This window comes from Canis lupus, chromosome 10 (assembly GCF_011100685.1).
Source record: "Canis lupus familiaris isolate Mischka breed German Shepherd chromosome 10, alternate assembly UU_Cfam_GSD_1.0, whole genome shotgun sequence".
NCBI classification, from domain to species: domain Eukaryota; kingdom Metazoa; phylum Chordata; class Mammalia; order Carnivora; family Canidae; genus Canis; species Canis lupus.
This window is the reverse complement of record NC_049231.1, coordinates 7,740,454-7,759,426: the sequence shown is the minus strand read 5'-3', so window position 1 is coordinate 7,759,426 and position 18,973 is coordinate 7,740,454. Positions and strand designations below refer to the sequence as shown.

Genomic DNA, 18,973 nt, shown 5'->3' with positions numbered 1-18,973 from the left:
CTCCCTGCATGGAGCCTGCTTCTCTCTCTGCCTGTGTCTCTGCCTCTCTCTCTCTCTCTCTCTCTCTCTGTGTGACTATCATAAATAAATAAAGGAAAAAAAAAAAAGCTTCACTTCTTTAGAAATGGTTAAATTTGGAATGAACTAATTGTGTTCTGGGATTTTTCTAATTTTTTTTCAGTGAGTGGTCTGAGGAAAGGACATTTGGGTTTTGAGCTTTCCGGGAGTGTGGTTTGGGGGCTTTTGTATTATTTTGATTTGAATTTCACTCCTGCTCTGTTGGCAAGATACATTCCCTCAGCCATTGTTTCTGAAGTCCCCTTGTCACCCTCTGTGTACATCCAGGTGGCAAACTTTACTGTCAGTTGATGACCTTGTGGAGAAACTGGTGAAGAGATTGGAATTCAATGGGGAACTTAACAACACATATATCTTTTATACGTCAGACAATGGCTATCACACAGGTAAGGGATGGACTGGGGTATTCCTGTGACCTTGATGATGTGCCTTTTTCACCTAGTCAGTAGCACTGGCAGGGAGCTCTAGTCCTGTTGTAGCGGTGGACAGACCAAAGGGAGGGTGCCCCCTTCAGGACCCCTGTGATTAGAGGGCCAACACATTCGCCTGTAGAGAGACCAGGTTTCATTATTTGCTATTTCACATGCTAAATTACATGATGTTCGAGGAGTTGGGAGCAGAGTGAGCTTGCTAGATTGGAGGCAGGCAGAAGTAAGAAACTTAACTAGATTTAAAGGGCAAATAGACTTTATAGAATGGAGGTAAGAGATTTTTTTTAAGTACTCAAAATAGAGACTGATAAAATAATCTCCATTATCCAGCTTCGATTTTCAGCTACCTGTGGCCAGTCTTTTGAATTTTTCCTGCCTTCCCCATGTTTTTGTTTTTTAGCTAGGCAGTATTGGAGAAACTTCAAACATTGTGATTCTGTACATCAACACTACATTGTCCATCTGACTAGTTTATTATGTATCAAAATCTGGACAAAGTCCACATCCTACCTGGGTTTTGTTTGTTTTTTATGTTCCCTGAGGCTGTTATTGCCACTGATTTATTGGAAAAGGGGTTTGTTGTTGTTCTTTAGAATATCTCACATTCTCAAAAAAAAAAAAAAATTTTCATTCTCGATTTGGCTAATCCCAGTCTTGTGATGCCTTGTGTACTTTTAGTCAGCATTTTCTATAGATTGATAGTTATAGAGTCTGAACAGAAATTCATATTTTCAGTGAGAATGCTTTCTTGGTGATACCGATTTGTACTTCCTATCACATCACTTCATGATGGTGTCTGGCTGACCCATTTAGCAATGCTGCTATTAATTGATGGCTCATGTGGTGTCAGTCTGAGCCTGTCCTATGAACCTTTTGTGGCTGAAGCTTCTGTTGATGACTGTTGCTTTAATCTCCTATTCTTTCAAAAATGGCAAAATGTTGACTTCATAACTTTGTCCTTCCTTTTGCATTTATTAGTTGGAACTCCTTAGAGAAGAACTCAACTGTTTGGTTATCTTGAAATGCAGATATAAGAAAGCCTGGATAAATGTTTTTGTCCCTTTATTTACACTTTTTTGAGTAACCTCATTCAATTGTGGTCAGATTGAGTGTCATCCATAAATTATGTATTTGTGTTTCAGTACTTTCCAGTCATTGTTTTGCCAAATTTGTCCTGTCATAAACCAGAGGAATTCCCCTAGGCATTTGTTTAAAGATGATAAACTCATTTCCTGCCTTGTAGTAATAAGAAACCCAAGCAATTGTAAACTTTCCATTAAGGCACCATAAATAGTATAACAAAGTTGTTTTCATTCTTACTATCGATTAAATGAATGAATGTGTGAGTGACATTTCTATCCTGGCTCCATCTTTATCCTCTGTATTTTGTTTTCAGGACAGTTTTCTTTGCCAATAGACAAAAGACAGCTGTATGAGTTTGATATCAAAGTTCCACTGCTGGTTCGAGGACCTGGGATCAAACCAAATCAGACAAGCAAGGTAGGTGCCTGAGAAACTGATGGTGTTTACAGATAGCACTTGCCTGAGTAAAGAAGGCTGGAAAGGAGGCTGACTAGATTTCTCCTCATATGAGGATGACATCTGATTGGCTTAAGATCTTGTAAGTGTGTATATATAAGCCTTGGAAATACTGGTTTCCTTTTTTATTTTTATTTTTTGAACCCTTGGCCACGTTCTATTAACTGTATTCCCCCCCATATGCGTATATATACATATCATATCAGTATGAGTAGTTTTTACTTGACCTTGAAGACTATATAAATCTTTGTCTTGAAGCAGTGACTCCACCGTGGTCCTCATCAACATCACCTTCTGAAATTGTGAAAGGTTCAACATCCAGAATGGTTCTAATGGACTCACTTGGACTAAAATGGGGACCCAGCCTCTGCTTTTGTCCTTCAATCACAGATGATTCTGAGAGGCCACCCAGTTTGGGGCCTACTACCCTGTAGGTCAGAGCTCCTTAGGCGGATCCCCTTGGGTCCTTGTTAAAATTCAGATTCTGAGTCTGCATTTCTGACCTCCCAGCTGATAGCTGCTGCCGATCTGACTCCACTTTGAGTAAAAGGCTATAGAAAGCATGTCTTCTGAGGATTTCATCCCTCTCTTTTGGGACTCTTCCTACTAATGCATTTCTGTTTTACTGATTCTCTCTCCAAAAGTATCATAATATACCACTTTTCTTTTGGAAATGTTGCCATTTCCATTTGATTTCCGTGTCTTTTTCCAAACTTATTATTTAATATTGAGGCATTTTGTTCCTGGAGATTGTGGGCACTCTGAACCAAAACACTTTGGTCTAATGCTTAGAAGATAAGAATTGATAAACTCCACTAGTTATGTTCTCCTCTTTTCTGATAACACAAATCAGTCCCAGCTCTGTGAGACAAAAAAATGAGCAAATACATCATTTAAGCTAAAATTGAAAAATGGGCCAGACTTTCTGGGTATACTGGGTACTTCAGTTTAATTTTGGGGTTTAATGTTTACTTTGTTTAAAAGTCTGCAATTCACTTATATCCTTTTGTAATGCTCATGATAGAATTCTGTTGAAATTCTTTCAGAAAGGTAAAATGGCCTTCATAATTTCCCTTTGAGTTTTCTTTTTCTCTTAAGACCTGCTACAGGGGATCCCTGGGTGGCTTAGCGGTTTAGTGCCTGCTTTCAGCCCAGGACGTGATCCTGGAGTCCCAGGATCGAGTCCCACACTGGGCTTCCTGCATGAAGCCTGCTTCTCCCTCTGCCTGTGTCTCTGCCTCTCTCACTCTCTGTGTCTCTCATGAATAAATAAAATATTTTAAAAAATAAATAGCCTACATTTCTAAAGCCAGTCACTTCCCACTATAAATTCAATACCCTGTAAATGGGCCTCTCCTTTCAAAGGGCATAGGTGGGTTTGGAGGACCATTAAGTCTAAAAGTGTTTTATTGATCTTGGTGTTGGGAGTTGACTCAAGAGAACCTGTCAGCAGCTCTGCATTTCCAAGGAGCAGGGCTACCTAGGGCCACTTTTAACCAGTGTAGGGAAGGAGGCTGAATGAGAATAGAATGGAATGTGTCAGCCAGCTGCCCATCAAACAGACTGTTCCTTTTGTCTTCAAGATAACAGTGGCATGTAAATGTTAACATCAGAAAAGTTCACCTATAAGCAGTGTAAATAAAACCTGGTTCTTAGGAAACCATTTCAATAATAATATCTATATAATACTCAGGGCAGCCTGGGTGACTCAGCGGTTTAGTGCCGCCTTCAGCCCAGGGTGTGATCCTAGAGACCCGGAGTCGAGTCCCACGTTGGGCTCCATGCAGGAGCCCTCTGCCTGTGTCTCTGCCTCTCTTTCTGTGTCTCTCATGAATAAATAAATAAAATCTTTAAAAAGTATATCTATATAATCAACAATATCAAAATATCTATTGGATGCTTAGTTTGTGACAGGTGCTGTTCTAAGTGTATTAGCTATATCAACTCACTTAACTTCACAACCTTATAAGATATAGGTACTCTTATCACCCTGCCCCCTCCCAAAAAGATATTGTTATCCCCATTTTACAGATGAGGACACTGAGGTATAGAAGTTAAATGATTTGCCCAAGATAATGTAGCTAAAAAGTATCAGTCTGGCTGCAGAGTCTATACTTAACCATTAGAGTATAACTCAGGAAACATTTAAGTATCTTCTTGCGCCAGCAGCCTTGGATACACAGCATCCAAAGGAGGATTGGTTCTTAACATGTCAGGAGAGCCAGATATTTTAGCTACAGTTGTCAGTGAAAGCCTCTGAGGCATTTGAAAGGAGACCTTGGTGTTGAGAAGGATTTAGTCCCACAGAGATCTGTGGGAGGGCATTCTGAGCAGAACAATAAATGTGAAGGCACAGATCTGAGAATGAGCTTGGCTTGTTCAGGGAACAGAATGTGGCAACTGTACTGAACTACTTACTTTCAGTAGTTCACTTCTAAGGGAACCATCTCTCTCACCTGGCCTTTGTATGGCTGATTGCTCTTTCTGTTTAGATTGCTTCCCCCTCCCATGCCCCTTCCTCCTTACCGATTGTCCTTTAGAGCTTTGGTTGTGGGCTTCTGTCTGGAAAGTCACTACAGACCCCTGCCCCCACTTGGAGTAGGTGCTCTTCCCGTGTTCCTGGTGGGCCTCACACTTACCACACCCTACTGGGTTTGTGCTAAAAGGAATTCCTCAATGGCTAAGCTTAGAATACCCAGCCCTTAATACACATCAGATATCCATGTTGCTTGAGTTATCACCACCAGGGTCACATAGTGGCAGAACCAGGACTGAAAATTAAGAGTGTCTGTTCTCAAAATCCATGTGTGTTGCGCTGCTGTGCTGACAGATGTAGCTTGAGAAGTGTGAAATGCTCGGCCTCCACCTAGCACAAAAAAACGTCAGAGATGGGTGAATCTTCATGTGTTGGCAGCGTAGCTGTCTCAGCGCCAGTTGTCCTATGCGAGTGGCACGGGGTTATGAGTTAGGCATAATAAGCTGAGCTGTCAAAAGATGACGGCCCAAACAGGACCTGTTTTGACCAGCAGGCTTAGCTTTGTGTTAGCTGTTGGAGAGCAAAAGCAGGTGGTTTGTGCGGATGCCAAAGACTGGCTTATCAAGGTTTCCCCCCTGATTGGAAGTTAATCTAGCTTTAGATTTGGTAGTAGAAATTCTTCAAAAAGAGTTTTAAGAAAGAAAAAGGTTAGTAGGGAAAAAAATGACCCAGCACGATCTGGGTGAAATAGAACTGTACTAAGGGGCGAAAAAGACAGCATATTGGCTTTAAGACAGGCCGAATAAGCCTGGTTTCCCTATGTGAAAGTGGGAGAATGGTTAAGTGGAAAATTCTCCAGTGTAACTCAGTGACACCCTGGCTTCTTTCTTGTAGGGCATTAATCCAGGTGAAGTAGCCCTAGATGTGGGGAGTCCTCTGCTTTCTTATGCAGTTCCACTGCTTTTCACCACATGGATTTTCTGCTGTGCTTGGAGTCTTTCCTTTGATAACTCTACATGAATTCTTTAAGATCAAGGCTTAAATGTCTATTTGGAAACCTGATGTATCCTGCTGAGAGCAGTCTTATTTTTTTCCTCAGTAATTCTGTAGCACTGTCATTCTTCTAGAGCTAACAAGCAGCTCCAAGGCACGATATCTCTTGATATCATGCCCCAGAATTTTCTAAGAGGTTTTATTTGATGAGAATACCTACATACATAAATCCTGAGAACATTCCCAAACATCTGGGAGCCTGTGGTTTATGAAATAATTTACTTTTGGTCTTGTTAGTGCTTTTCAAAAAGTTCCAATCCATAAATGAATCTTTAAGTTTATACTTCGTGGTAAAAGCAGTACCATTTTAGGAACTTGAATTGCTAGTATTTCTAGAAGTGCTTATGATCATGGGTCTGTAGTATCCATTCTAATTCTTGTTTGTAAAAACCAGACAGGTAGAAATCTCTGAGTTCTTTTTTTAAAAAGATTTTATTTACTTATTCATGAGAGAGACCGAGGGAGAAGCCGGCTCCATGCAGGGAGCCCGATGTGGGACTCAATCCCAGGTCTCCAGGATCACGCCCTGGGCCAAAGGCGGCACTAAACCACTGAGCCACTCGGGCTGCCCTCTCTGTGAGTTCTTAACTTATACTCTGTATCCACTAGAAGTCTCCTATCTTCTGACCTAGCGTTCTGATTTTGAGATTCTTCTTATTCAAACCAAAGCCTCGAAGGGAAGAGAATTTGTTATTTTTAGGGAAAATGTTATTATTGCAGATATCTGGGAACAAATAGTCCTGGGATAGCGTTTATGGTAGTTGGGACAAGTCTTAGTGATCTTGACTTGTACTGAAACTTACAGACCTTACCCCTCGTAGAGGGGACTGCCATTGGAGAGAGCCTCCCATCATACAGCTAATGGCTCTTGAGGCAACTCCTGGTGAAATAGGCAGTCACCATTTTATGTCTCTGTGGGTTTTGTTATTTTGGTGTTTCCTTTTTTTTTTTTTTGTTTCTTATAAAACTGCCTTGGACATCTTAGTAATACCTGTGAATTTGGCTTCATTCATGTTCTAGACCTGACTGAAGATCTTTTAGCGACACATCCGGGTCTTATTACCTTGATCTGATTCTGGAGATTGTCTCTGCTTGTCTCTTCTTGCCTGTGTGATCTTTTCTGTATTCATACCTACTCTGTGAACTATATTCAAAGTGGCTCAGCTTGCCTGGGAGACTTGGAATTAGGAAGATATCTCTTACTCTGGGTCCTGTATAATCCCTAGAGACAATGTTTTTGTGGGGGTTTTCTCAGTAACTTTTATACTTAGTGATAAAAGCAGTACCATTTTAGGAATTTGAATTACTTACTAGTGTCTCTAGAAGTCATTATGATCATGGGCCCATAGTATCCATTCTAATTCTTTAATCTAGAATTAGAAATCTAATTCTAATTTTCTCACTTTTATCACTTAAGTATAAAGGTAAGAGAGGATTGCTTTTCCTATGAGTGGCTTGCCACTGAATAGTAATTTCTGACAGCTGCAAGGTTACCCTAATTGATTCAGACCCCAGATAAGTTTATTATTATGCCTTATAAGAGCCATCGTAGCTGCCAGGAAACCTGACCCCTGATGAACAGTGCTCTAAAGATGTATTCTTGGGACGCCTGGGTGGCTCAGTGGTTGAGCGTCTGCCTTTGGCTCAGGGCGTGATCCCAGATCCTGGGATCGAGTCCCACATCGGGCTCCCTGCCTGGAACCTGCTTCTCCCTCTGCCTGTGTCTCTCTCTGTCTCTGTGTCTCTCATGAATAAATAAATAAAATCTTGAAAAAAAAAATAAATAAAGATGTATTCTTGCCTTTTATGTCTGTACTTTTGATTTTGTTTTTAAATGAAAAGTTCCTGGATTAAGTTTTATTTTTTTAATCTCTCCTTGGCCTTGCCTAAGATGCTGTGAGTTTTCTCAGCAGTCCTGAAGACTGTTATATCCTTTCTTTTTTTTTTTTTAATTTATTTTTTATTGGTGTTCAATTTACTAACATACAGAATAACACCCAGTGCCCGTCACCCATTCACTCCCACCCCCCGCCCTCCTCCCCTTCTACCACCCCTAGTTCGTTTCCCAGAGTTAGCAGTCTTTACGTTCTGTCTCCCTTTCTGATATTTCCCACACATTTCTTCTCCCTTCCCTTATATTCCCTTTCACTATTATTTATATTCCCCAAATGAATGAGAACATATAATGTTTGTCCTTGTCCGACTGACTTACTTCACTCAGCATAATACCCTCCAGTTCCATCCACGTTGAAGCAAATGGTGGGTATTTGTCATTTCTAATAGCTGAGTTGTTATATCCTTTCAGTAAATGGTAGCTTTTCAATTTTAAGCCATTGATTTTGTTTCCCTTACTTCTTTCATTTCCTCATCTGTAAAATGGAAATACTGCATCCTAGGGTCATGGTGAGGATTAATGGATAAACCATAAGGACTGGCCCAGAATAGATGCTCAGTAAACATTAGTTCCCCTGGTTTCCCTGGTGGATTGTCTTCACCACTCTGAAAGCTTTTTTACTAGCCTGTGATTTAAATGACTTTAAGTGTATGCTTAGGTCCTATGTATGTCTGCACTGTCCACTACAGTGGCCACCAGCTACTGTGCCTGTTGAGCCAAAACATATGGGATAGTCCAAACAGAGATGTGTTATAATTATAACATTCCAGATTTCAAAGACTTAGTTCAAAAATAAAAAATAAAATCTCATTAAGTTTTTTATATTGCTTACATTTGAAATAGTGCCATTTTTGACATATCAAGTTAAATAAAATATACATAGTGAATTTCTGCCCCTTTTTCTTTTGACTTTATGTTGTCACTAGACAATTTTAAATTACATATGTGGTCCCATTATATTTCTATAGGACTCTACTGGTTTAAGTCCCAAACAGGATTTGTATATAGAAGGAAAATCATCTCATAAATGAAAGGAATAAGGCAAGGCATAAATGCAGGACAGTAACCTTAATTTCTAGAGTTTATTTAGCACATCTAAATTTTGTGCTCTTTAAGGAAACTTTTATCGATGCAGTGTTGGAATGAGTTTTCTCCAGTCTCCAAAGCCATTTGCAGACATTTTTTTTAATCCTCCTCTTCTACCCGCTATTGCAAACATTTTTTAGTAGTGTTATTACTTTGAGAAACTAAAAAAAGGGCTAATATCCTCCTTGGTAAGAATCATTCAGCCTTCTAGGATTTCAAAAATACCAGGAGCCCATTTGAAATCAAGTTTAGTGAACTGTAGAAATACAGGCTATAAATACTTTGTATAAAATAACTAGCCCAACATTTTCTCCTGATCCATCAGACTTCAGGCAGTCCCAAAGAAATTTTGAAAAATGTTTTGATCAATAACAGTATGGGTTGAATAGGTACACAACTTCCCAGGGGCATGTATTACAAGTCTTATAAACCTTTATGTTTTGTTTTTTGAATTTCTATATTTGAATCAATGAATCAGTAACACCTTAGTAAGTCTGGACTGTACAAAAAATAATAATAGTAAATAATAGTTTGTCTCATGGGGTGGGGGGAAGAGCTTTATTATAGATAGAAAAGGAAAACCAGACCAACTGTGTATTAGATATCTTGTTTTTTCCTCATTCTCATAGATGCTCGTTGCCAACATTGACTTGGGTCCTACTATTTTGGATATTGCTGGATATAACCTGAATAAGACACAGATGGATGGGATGTCTTTATTGCCCATTTTGGTGAGTATAAAGCCCTCAATCATGCCTGAGCCAAGACTCTGAAATAAATTCCACATTGTACAAATTTAGAATTAAAAATTTAAATTTTAAACTATGAAATTTGGGGAACAGAGAAAGAATTTTTCTCTGTGGTGGGAAGGAGTCTTCTAAAAGACTGGACCACATATAAACAGATATGTATCCTCCCTTCTTCCTCTTTACCCCTCCTAAAAACCTATCCTAAACAAAGTGAGGGCAGGTGACAAATGGGAAAATATTTGAGACATATATGAAAAAGGGTACTTGGTCATAATAGATGAGTTCCTAGAAAGCAAAGCTTAATATCCCAGTAGAAAAATGAGCAAAAAAAAAAAAGGAACTAATCAACTCACAGAGGATTTAGAAATGGCCACAGTGAATGCAAAAAGAGCTGATCAAAGAAATGCTTAACTGAAGGAGGCCTTTATTGCCTTCAGAACTGGCAAAGACTAAAAAGGTTTATACCCAAGTATTTGCCAGAGTCTGAGAAAATGAAAACTACTCAGTCTGGGTTCATTAAAGTGTGATCATTGTGAGCTATCAGGAGGCTAATTTGACAAGACCTTTCACTTTAGAATTCATATCTTAAGAGGCACTTGGCTGGCTCAGTTGGTAGAGGATGTGATTCTTGATCTTGGGCTTGTGGGTTCAGGTTCCATGCTGGGTGTAGAGATTACTTAAAAATAAAATCTTAGGGGCGCCTGGATGGCTCACTTAATTAAATGACCAGATCTTGATTTCGGTTCAGTTCATGAACTAAGGGTCCTGGGATTGAGCTTGATGTAGGGCTCTGTGCTCAGCGGAAAGTCTGTTTCTCCCTTTTCCTCCGTCCCTCCCCCTGTTCTTTCTCTCAAATAAGTAAATCTTTAAAAAATTAAAATCTTAAAAAAAAAATGAATACATACATTAAGCGGTTCCATCTGGAAATTCATTCTAAAGAAAATTAACTCAGGAAATACTTGAGTATCTACTGTGTGCCTCTCACTGCACAGAACTAAGGATCTGTGAAAGGATCAATATTCACTTGAAAGGATCAATATTAAAATATGATAGCCATTTATGATGACTCATTATAGGTGACTATTATTGATTTGTCAATCTGTTAGAATTTATTATTCTATGTTCATGTTCACATGTTCACAGATGCCTAATAATCCATTGTATGAACGCACACAACTTAATTATCTGTTTTCTTGTCAGTCAATAGACCTTTCTGTTATCCTAGTTTTGTTTTAGGAATAGTGCCATTAGAGCCTTTTTATACATGTCTTTCAGTGTACATGTGTGTATACCAAGGTACAGGAACTACACATTGTTCATTTCTACAGATATTTCCAAGTTATTTTTATAAAATGGTCATCAATTTACACTCCCACGAGCAATGTATGAGAATTCCCTTTGTTCTCTATAAGAAACTTTGAGACAACTTAATTTTTGCCCATCTAGCTGGTAGAAAAGACCAAAATTCCATTTGGTCCTACCATGCATTTCCTTGTTTATTGATGAGATGAATCATTTTAAACAGTTTTTAATTCACTTAATTCATACAATTCACTGAAGTTTGTAATTCAAGTAGTTTTTGGCATATTCAGAGTTGTGCCACCGTACGTAATATAAACTTAGAATATTTTCAGCATCCCAACAAGAATCTGCAGATACATTAGCAGTCTCTCCCCCATTGCTCCCTCTCCCAGCACCAGGCAAGCACTGATCTACTTTCTAGTGCTGTAGATTTGTCTATTGTGGACATTTTGTATAAACAGAATCTTGCATATCTGTAGCCTCTTGTGACTAGCTTCTACTAAGAATAAAGTTTGAGAAATCATCGTGTTGTAACATGTATCAGTATTTCATTCCTTTTATTACCAAATAATACTCCATTGTATGAATATTCCACATTTGTTTATCCATTCCTCACTTGGTAGATTGTTTTCCCTTTATTGCTATTATGAGTAATGCAGCTGAGAACATCTTGTATACAAGTGTTTGTGTGGACAAATGTTCTCAGTTTTCTTGGGTACATAACCTATATACCTCATAGAATTGCTAGGTTGGATGGTGATGTATGTTTAACTTTTGAGGAACTGTCCGACTGTTCTAAAGCAACTGCACAATTTTATATATTCCCACCAACAGTGCACAAGAGTTCAAAATTTTCCACATCCTTGCCAACACTTGGTAACTGTCATTTTATTACATTGTAGTGGGTACAAGGTAGTATCTCATTGTGGTTTTGATAATGCATTTTCCTAATGAGTAATGATGATGAACATCTTCTGTGTTTATTGGACATTTGTGTATCTTCTTTGGAGATATATTTATTCGAATCCTCTGCCCGTTTTTTAATTGAAGGTTGTTTTAAAGATTTTGAGAGAACAGGAGAGAGATGAGCAGGGGATGGTGGGTAGAGGGGCAGGAGAGGAAGAAGCAGATTCCTTACTGAGCAGGAAGCCTGATGTGGGGCTTGATCTCAGGACCCCAATATCATTACCTGAGCCAAAGGCAGATGCTTAACTGACTGAGCCACCTAGGCACCCCTTAACTGAGTTTTTGCTCAGTGAATCAGTTTTTCACTTAAGCTTTTTGTATTGCTTCCCTCGTGAAGTGCCGCTTATTGCCCATCCTGTTCTCCCTGTTTGTGACTTGTCTTTTCTCTACATTAAGATAAGAGAACACAGAGCACCTGGGTGGCTTAGTGGTTGAGTGTCTGCGATCCTGGGGTCCTGGGATCAAGTCCTACATCATACTCCCTGCAGGGAGCCTGCTTCTTCCTCTGCCTGTGTCTGCCTCTCTCTCTCTCTCTGTGTCTCTCATGATAAATAAATAAAATCTTTAAAAAGATATAGAACACAGGAGTTAAATGTATAAATCATCTATTTTATGGTTTGTGTTCTTTGTATCTTGTTTATAAAATTGCTTCTGATCCTTGAGATCAAAAAACAATTCTCCTAGGTTTTCTTGGAATAGTTTTGTACTTCTACCTCTTACATGAAAGTTCTCGATGTATCTAGAAACCATTTTCTGGTATGGTATGAGTCAGAAATCCAATCTCATTTTTTTCTCCATATCTACTTGGTTGTCTTTTCTGTTCCACAAGTCTGTCTATCCTTTTTACCACTATCATTTTGTCTTATTATAAAGCTGTCTAATTAAATCTTTATAAAGGCAAACCTCTCTGTCCTTGTAGGGATCCTGGCTACCATTCTTCCATATAAATTTTGAAAACAGCTTTTAAAATTAACTGAAAATTCATGTGGGATTTTTGGTTGGAATTGCATTGAATCTATAGGTCCAGTAAGAGGAAAATTTATATCTTTTAATGTTCCCCATGCAAATTTTATTCTATGTGCCTTACTTATTTCTAGTTAGGAAAAAAAATCTTCACTGTGGAAGTGAAATTACGATGCATTACACAGTAAACTACTATGCAGTTGATTCTTGATTGACATGGGTGTAAATTGTGTGAGTCCACTTACACGTAAATATTTTTTGATAAACATTGGAAAACTTTTTTGGAGATATGTGACAATTTTTAAAAACTAGCAGACATACCACATAGCTTAGAAGAATTGAAAAAATAAGAGAGATATGTCACAAATGCATAAAAGTAGAAAGTTAAAAAGTTAAAAAGTTAGTAGAAAGTTAAAACTTACACAGAATATACACGGCACTGTTCAGTCAAGAGAAATATAAATAAACAATGTAGTATTAAGTCATAACTGCATAAAATTAACTGTAGTACGTACTGTGTAATTTCCTAGCCGCCTCCAATTGCTGAGTTTAAGTGTTGTAGCTGCTTAAAATCCCATGTGATGCTAATCATCTCTGCATGAATGGCTTGTCTCTCCAATAAATTGGGGATCATGGTAAAAAATTCTCTCTTCTGGTTCTCGTGTATTTTTCATTGTATTTTCTGCAATACCATGAGCCTTGAATAACACCATGGAACCGATGCAAAATGCCACTGGGGATTCTGGAAATGCTCCCAAGAAGCTGAGAAAAGTCATGACATCATAAGAAAAAGTTGAATTGCTTGATATGTACTGTAGATTGAGGTCTGCCACTGTGGTTGTTCACCATTTCAAGATAAATTAGTCCAGCATGAAGACCACTGTGGGGGGGAAAAAAAGGAAATTCAAGAAGCCATCACTGTAGCTATGCCAACAGGCGTGAAAACCTTACACTCTTTGCAAAATATCTTTTTATCTTGTATTGAAAATGTAGCTTTCATGTGGAAGCAAGATTGATATAAGAAAGGCCTATAGATTCTAATATGATTTAAGAAAAAGCAGAGTCCTTATATGAGAACCTAAAGCAAAAGGAAGATGAAGGATCTAAAGATGGAGAACTTAATGCCAACAAAGGACAGTTTGATAATTTGAGAAAGTAGTTTGGCTTAAAAAATGTCAGTGTAACAGAATAAGCAGCTTCTGTTGACCAAGAGGCAATGGATGAGTTTCCCAGATGCCATTAAGAAAACCCTTGAGAGACGCCTGGGTGGCTCATTTGGTTAAGCATCTGCCTTCAGTTCATCTCATCTCAGGGTCTGGGGATCAAGCCCTGCATCAGGCTCCCTGCTCAGCAGGGAGTTCACTTCTCCCTTCCCCGCACCCCACCCCCCCAACCTGGCTTGTGCTCGCTCTCAAATAAAAGCTAGAAAGAAAGAAAGGAAAGAAGAAAGAAAAAGAAAATAATTGAGAATGTCTGCCTGAACAGGTTTTTAATGCAAGTAGAAATTCCCTATTCTGAAATATCAGAAAGGGAGACAGAACATGAAGACTCCTAACTCTGGGAAACGAACTAGGGTTGGTGGAAGAGGAGGAGGGCGGGGGGGTAGGGGTGAATGGGTGACGGGCACTGAGGGGGGCACTTGACGGGTTGAGCACTGGGTGTTTTTCTGTATGTTGGCAAATTGAACACCAATAAAAAATTATTTAAAAAAAAAAGGAATTCCCTATTCTGGAGAAAAATGCTACAAAGGACATTTATTAGTAAGGAGGAGAAGCAAACATCAAGACTGAAGGCAGAAAGGGAGAGGCTAACTCCTATTTTGTGCACATGCAGTTGGATTTATATCGGGACTACTGAGCCATTAAGGGAAAAGGTAAATACCAGCTGCTAGTCTTTCGGTTGTATAAGAAGACCTGGACAGTGAGGAACCCATTTTCTGGATTGGTTCCATCAATGTTTTATTCCTGAAGTCACGAGAAAATACATTGCTAATAAGGGACTGCCTTTTAAAGTCCTTTTGACATTGGACAGTGAAGATGCCCACCCAGAACCTTGCCCCCAAACACAGTGTCTCTAATTCAGTTTCTAGGTCAAGGGTCATAAAAACCTGTAAGGCTCATTACACACAGTACTCTATGGAAAGGATTGTCAACACTGGAAGAGAAGCCTTCTAGTAGAATATCATGAAAGTCTGGAAAGATTACACTATTGAAGATGTTGTTATAGAAAGAGCCATCAAGGCCAAAACAATAAATTCCTGCTGGAGAAAAGTGTGTCCAGATGTGCCTAACTTCACGAGACTTAAGAATAGAGGAAATTGTGAAAGAAATTATGGATATGGCAAAAAGTACATGGGGGTGTTAAAGGGTTTCAGGATACGGATCTTGGAGAATTGACATCAGACAATCTGGCAGAAGGGTTTTGATTATTCAAGACTGCTTTTAACTTCTTTAGTGACAGGACCCTTCTATGTCAATCAGTAGAAGAAGGATTGGTACCATATGGAAACATTTTTAGAGAAATGAAAAGGCAAAAAAGACAAAAATTAGGATGTTTATTTTGTAAGGTTACACTGAGTGCTCCTGCCTCCTCCCTCCTCTGCCAGCACTGGGACAGTGAGACCGACCCTTTCTTTTCCTCCTCAGCCTAGTCAACAAGATGACTAGGATGAGGACGTTTATGGTGGACTGTTTAATAGTTGAACAGTCATCATGCCGTACAGTTAATACGAAGGTCTGTGTCTTTGTGTTTAAAAATATAACTGTGGCAAGAACTGTATCAGCATCATTGCCCAAGTATTCACCATGTAGAACACTGTCTACAAGACTTGTACGGAAGTGGATAGCCTATCCTTACATAGGCGTAAGGTAATTTTATATTTAATATAAAATTAATAATGTGTTAGTTTGCTTACTGTTTTTGCTTTCAAAGAATTACATTATTGTGCCCATGGCTCTCTTGCTCTCTCATAATTGGAGAAACTGAATATCAGCCTATCATCACCGGTAAGAATTTTTTAATGTAATAATGTTTCCAGTGCTATGTTATGAATATGACTATAACACTGTGTGCCATAAATTTCTTTTGCCATAAAAATTTTTATAACCATTCATTGAGCTAGGCTACCATGAAGCAGTTGTGTCACCTACACTAGGTTACCATCAAAAGCAACCATATTTCTGCTTCTTTGTTACCAGTGCATGAATCATTATATCTGTAAATAAACATGAATTTCTTTTTCATGTTTTTTTCATTTTTCATATCTAGTGCTGGCCATATATATAAGATGTGCAGTGCCTTGTATCATGTAAGACAGTATTAATATAGGCACGAAAGAGATCATCTTGTAAACAGAAGACAAACTTACCGGTGTGGGAAATTACAGTACCGTAAATATATTTTCTCTCCCTCATGATTTTTAAGATATTTTCTTTTCTCTAGCTCACTTACTGTAAGAATACAGTATATAATACATACACCAGACATGTGTTAATTAACTGTGTTATCAGGGAGGCTTTCAGTTCACAGTAGGCTGTCAGCAGTTAAGTTTTTGGAGAGTCAAAAGTTATATTCGGATTTTTGACCACGCGGGGTGTTGTGACATTCCCTTAACCCCTGTGTTCGAGGGTACCCTGTAGTTAATTTCTCTGCATAGTTGTGGAAATGCCATTAGGACTTGGTTCTTTTTTTTTTTTTTTTTTTTTAAAGATTTATTTATTCATTCAGAGAGAGCGAAGAGAAGAGGCAGACACAGGCAGAGGGGAGAAGCAGGCTCCCTGCAGGAAGCCCAATGTGGGACTCGACCCCGGGTCTCCAGGATCACACCCCGGGCTGCAGGCAGCGCTAAACCGCTGTGCCACTGGGGCTGCCCAGGACTCGGTTCTTTTCCTTGTTCATGTTTTGTTTTGGAAGTTATTCTAGTGAAAGTACTGATGTATTCTGCAGAGCAGCAGAGTCTGCATTGCCATTACAGCTCTAGTTCTGCCCTGATTAGTAGCTACCAGCCACATGTGGCTATTTAAATAAACTAAAATCAAATGAAAAATTCACTTCCTCCGTGTCACTAGCCACATAACCAGTGCTCAGAAGCCATTGTTTTGATTGTACAGATACAGAACCTTTCTATCAGAAAGTTTGACCCTATGGGCCAAAGTTAGCCCACCCACATTTCCATAAATAGTGTTCTATTAGAACACAGCCACATTCTTCCATGAATATATCGTCTAGGCCTACTCTCCTGGTACAACTGCAAAGTTGAGTAGTTACAGTAGAGACCATATAACCATAGACCCTAAATATTTACTGTCTGGCTTTTAACAGAAAATGCTTAATGACCCTTCCAGACCATTAGTCTCAAACTTGGTCCCACATAGTATCACCTGGGAAACTAAAATACAGTAGTCACCCCTTATCTGTGATTTCACCTTCCATGGTTTTAGTTACCCATGGTCTGGAAGCAGATGATCTTTCTTCTGAAGTGTTGTTAGAAGGTCAGTAGTAGCCTGACATTACAGTGTCCGTAATACATCACAGTGTCTTGTGTCATCTTATTTCACATCGCAAGAAGAGTGAATACAGTACAAAATATACTTCAAGAGAGAGGCATCACATTCACATACCTTATAGTATAATTGTTTTATTTTGTTATTGTGAATCTCTTATGCCTTACTTATAAAATAAGACTCCTAGGTATGTATGTATAAGAACAAGTGGTATACCTAGGGTTCAGTACCCTCCATGGTTTGCAGCATCCATGGAGGCGGGTCTTAGAATGTACCCCCCACAGATAAGGGTGAGGACTGCTTACTTTGCCTGGGTCCCATTCCCAGGATTCTGATTAGTCTTAACATTGAATATAACCTGGCTCTGGGGACTTGTAAAGCTCCCCTAGTGATTTTTTTTTTTAAGATTTTATTTATTTATTCATGATAGACACAGAGAGAGGGAGAGAGAGAGGCAGAGACACAGGCAGAGGGAGAAGCAGGCTCCATGCCAGGAGCCTGACGCGGGACTCGATCCTGGGACTTCAGGATTGTGCCCTGGGCCAAAGGCAGGCGCTAAACCGCTGAGCCACCCAGGGATCCCCTCCCCTAGTGATTTTAATATGTAGCAAGGTTTGAGACTGCTGCTCTAGACAGATAAGCTGTTCCCCAACTCCCAGCTTCCATGGCTCAGAGTTGGCATAGCGGGTACTTATAGAGGAGCTGTTGGCTTCTGAACTCTCCTGTGACTTAGATTTCTGAGCCCCTGACCTGCATGGGGTTGTTCAGGATTCACTATAGACCAGAGGTTAGGAGATGCGTTCCTTTCTCTGCATCCTGCTTTCCAGGCAGCTGTGGCATTCCTAGGCCTTGTACAGGTTCTCCCTCATGCCTGCTGTGCTCATCAGATGAGTCCACTTACATCCTTAGTGCAGCTTAGCATTCACCAGAAATGGTTTCCCAACTCAACTAGGAATTAAGAATTTCCATTTGCAGTAAGTTTTCACATGATGCTAATGCTGCTGAGGGAGCACCTTGAGAACCACTGTTTCAGTGATGCTTCTCACATTTTACTGTGCATATGAATCACCAGTGGATCTTAGTAAAACGCAGACCCATTACCCATGAAGGAGAGAGTGGGGCCTGAGATTGTGCATATCTAACAAGCTCTGGGGGATTGCTGGTAGACTGCTGTTAAAAATCCAACTGAGTAAATTTAGAGATCAAATTGGCTTCATTTAGTGATTCATTACTTGGGCAGCATCTCATCTGGTGATAGAAAGGAGCTCCGCCAAGCTATTAAAAAACCAAAGGTTTTTAAAGGCAGAAAGGGAGCAGAAAAAATTAACAAAGAATGAATTGTTTCAGGCAAGGTCGCCTCCTAAGTGGAATGGAAGGGCCTAGTGGTCAGATTACCTCAGTAGTAGTGACTGGGTAATTCCAGCTTGACTAATTAAAAATTAAGGAGGCGTGAAGGGGGAGAGGGGTGGTGAAACTGTAATTAGGTTAGGTATTAAGTTTTGGTTTGCTGATGTGGGCTTTAGCACAAGTGACTCCATTTGGGACCGATTATCTCTTTTAACAGTTTACTTCCTTTTGATCAGACTCTCAGCTTAACTGAGAGATGTGATAAGAATTTAAGGCGGCATCAGTGTTGCTCTTAGCTTCTGCTCTAGTTCTCGCAGCTTTTGTCCATCCTTTGTGTGGTATGCACAGGTCATGACGTCTTTTGCTTATTATTCTGATACTTGCAAGCCATGACTTCAGGTTGACCATCTTTAAATCAGTCCTTCTCTTCATCCCATTTCTGACATTCCAATCTTGGGGAGGTTATTTGCTTGATGGTTAGTGGCAATGAACACACACTTGAAGCTTTTGAGAAAGCACAATACGCCAGGAAGATTGTTATTGTTATTATGAACAGGATTAATTCATAATAACTCATAATTAACTCC

At 39.4% G+C, this 18,973-nt stretch overlaps 1 protein-coding gene across 1 annotated transcript in view; it reads left to right on the top strand.

Annotated features, from left to right (window-relative positions):
* GNS (glucosamine (N-acetyl)-6-sulfatase) overlaps positions 1-18,973 on the top strand; it is a 52,210-nt gene that overhangs the window by 15,254 nt on the left and 17,983 nt on the right. Inside the window, exons 8-10 of the mRNA XM_038549917.1 lie at positions 346-464; positions 1,906-2,009; positions 9,187-9,288. Coding sequence (XP_038405845.1) covers positions 346-464; positions 1,906-2,009; positions 9,187-9,288 — 325 coding nt within the window. The remainder of the gene's footprint in view (positions 1-345; positions 465-1,905; positions 2,010-9,186; positions 9,289-18,973) is intronic.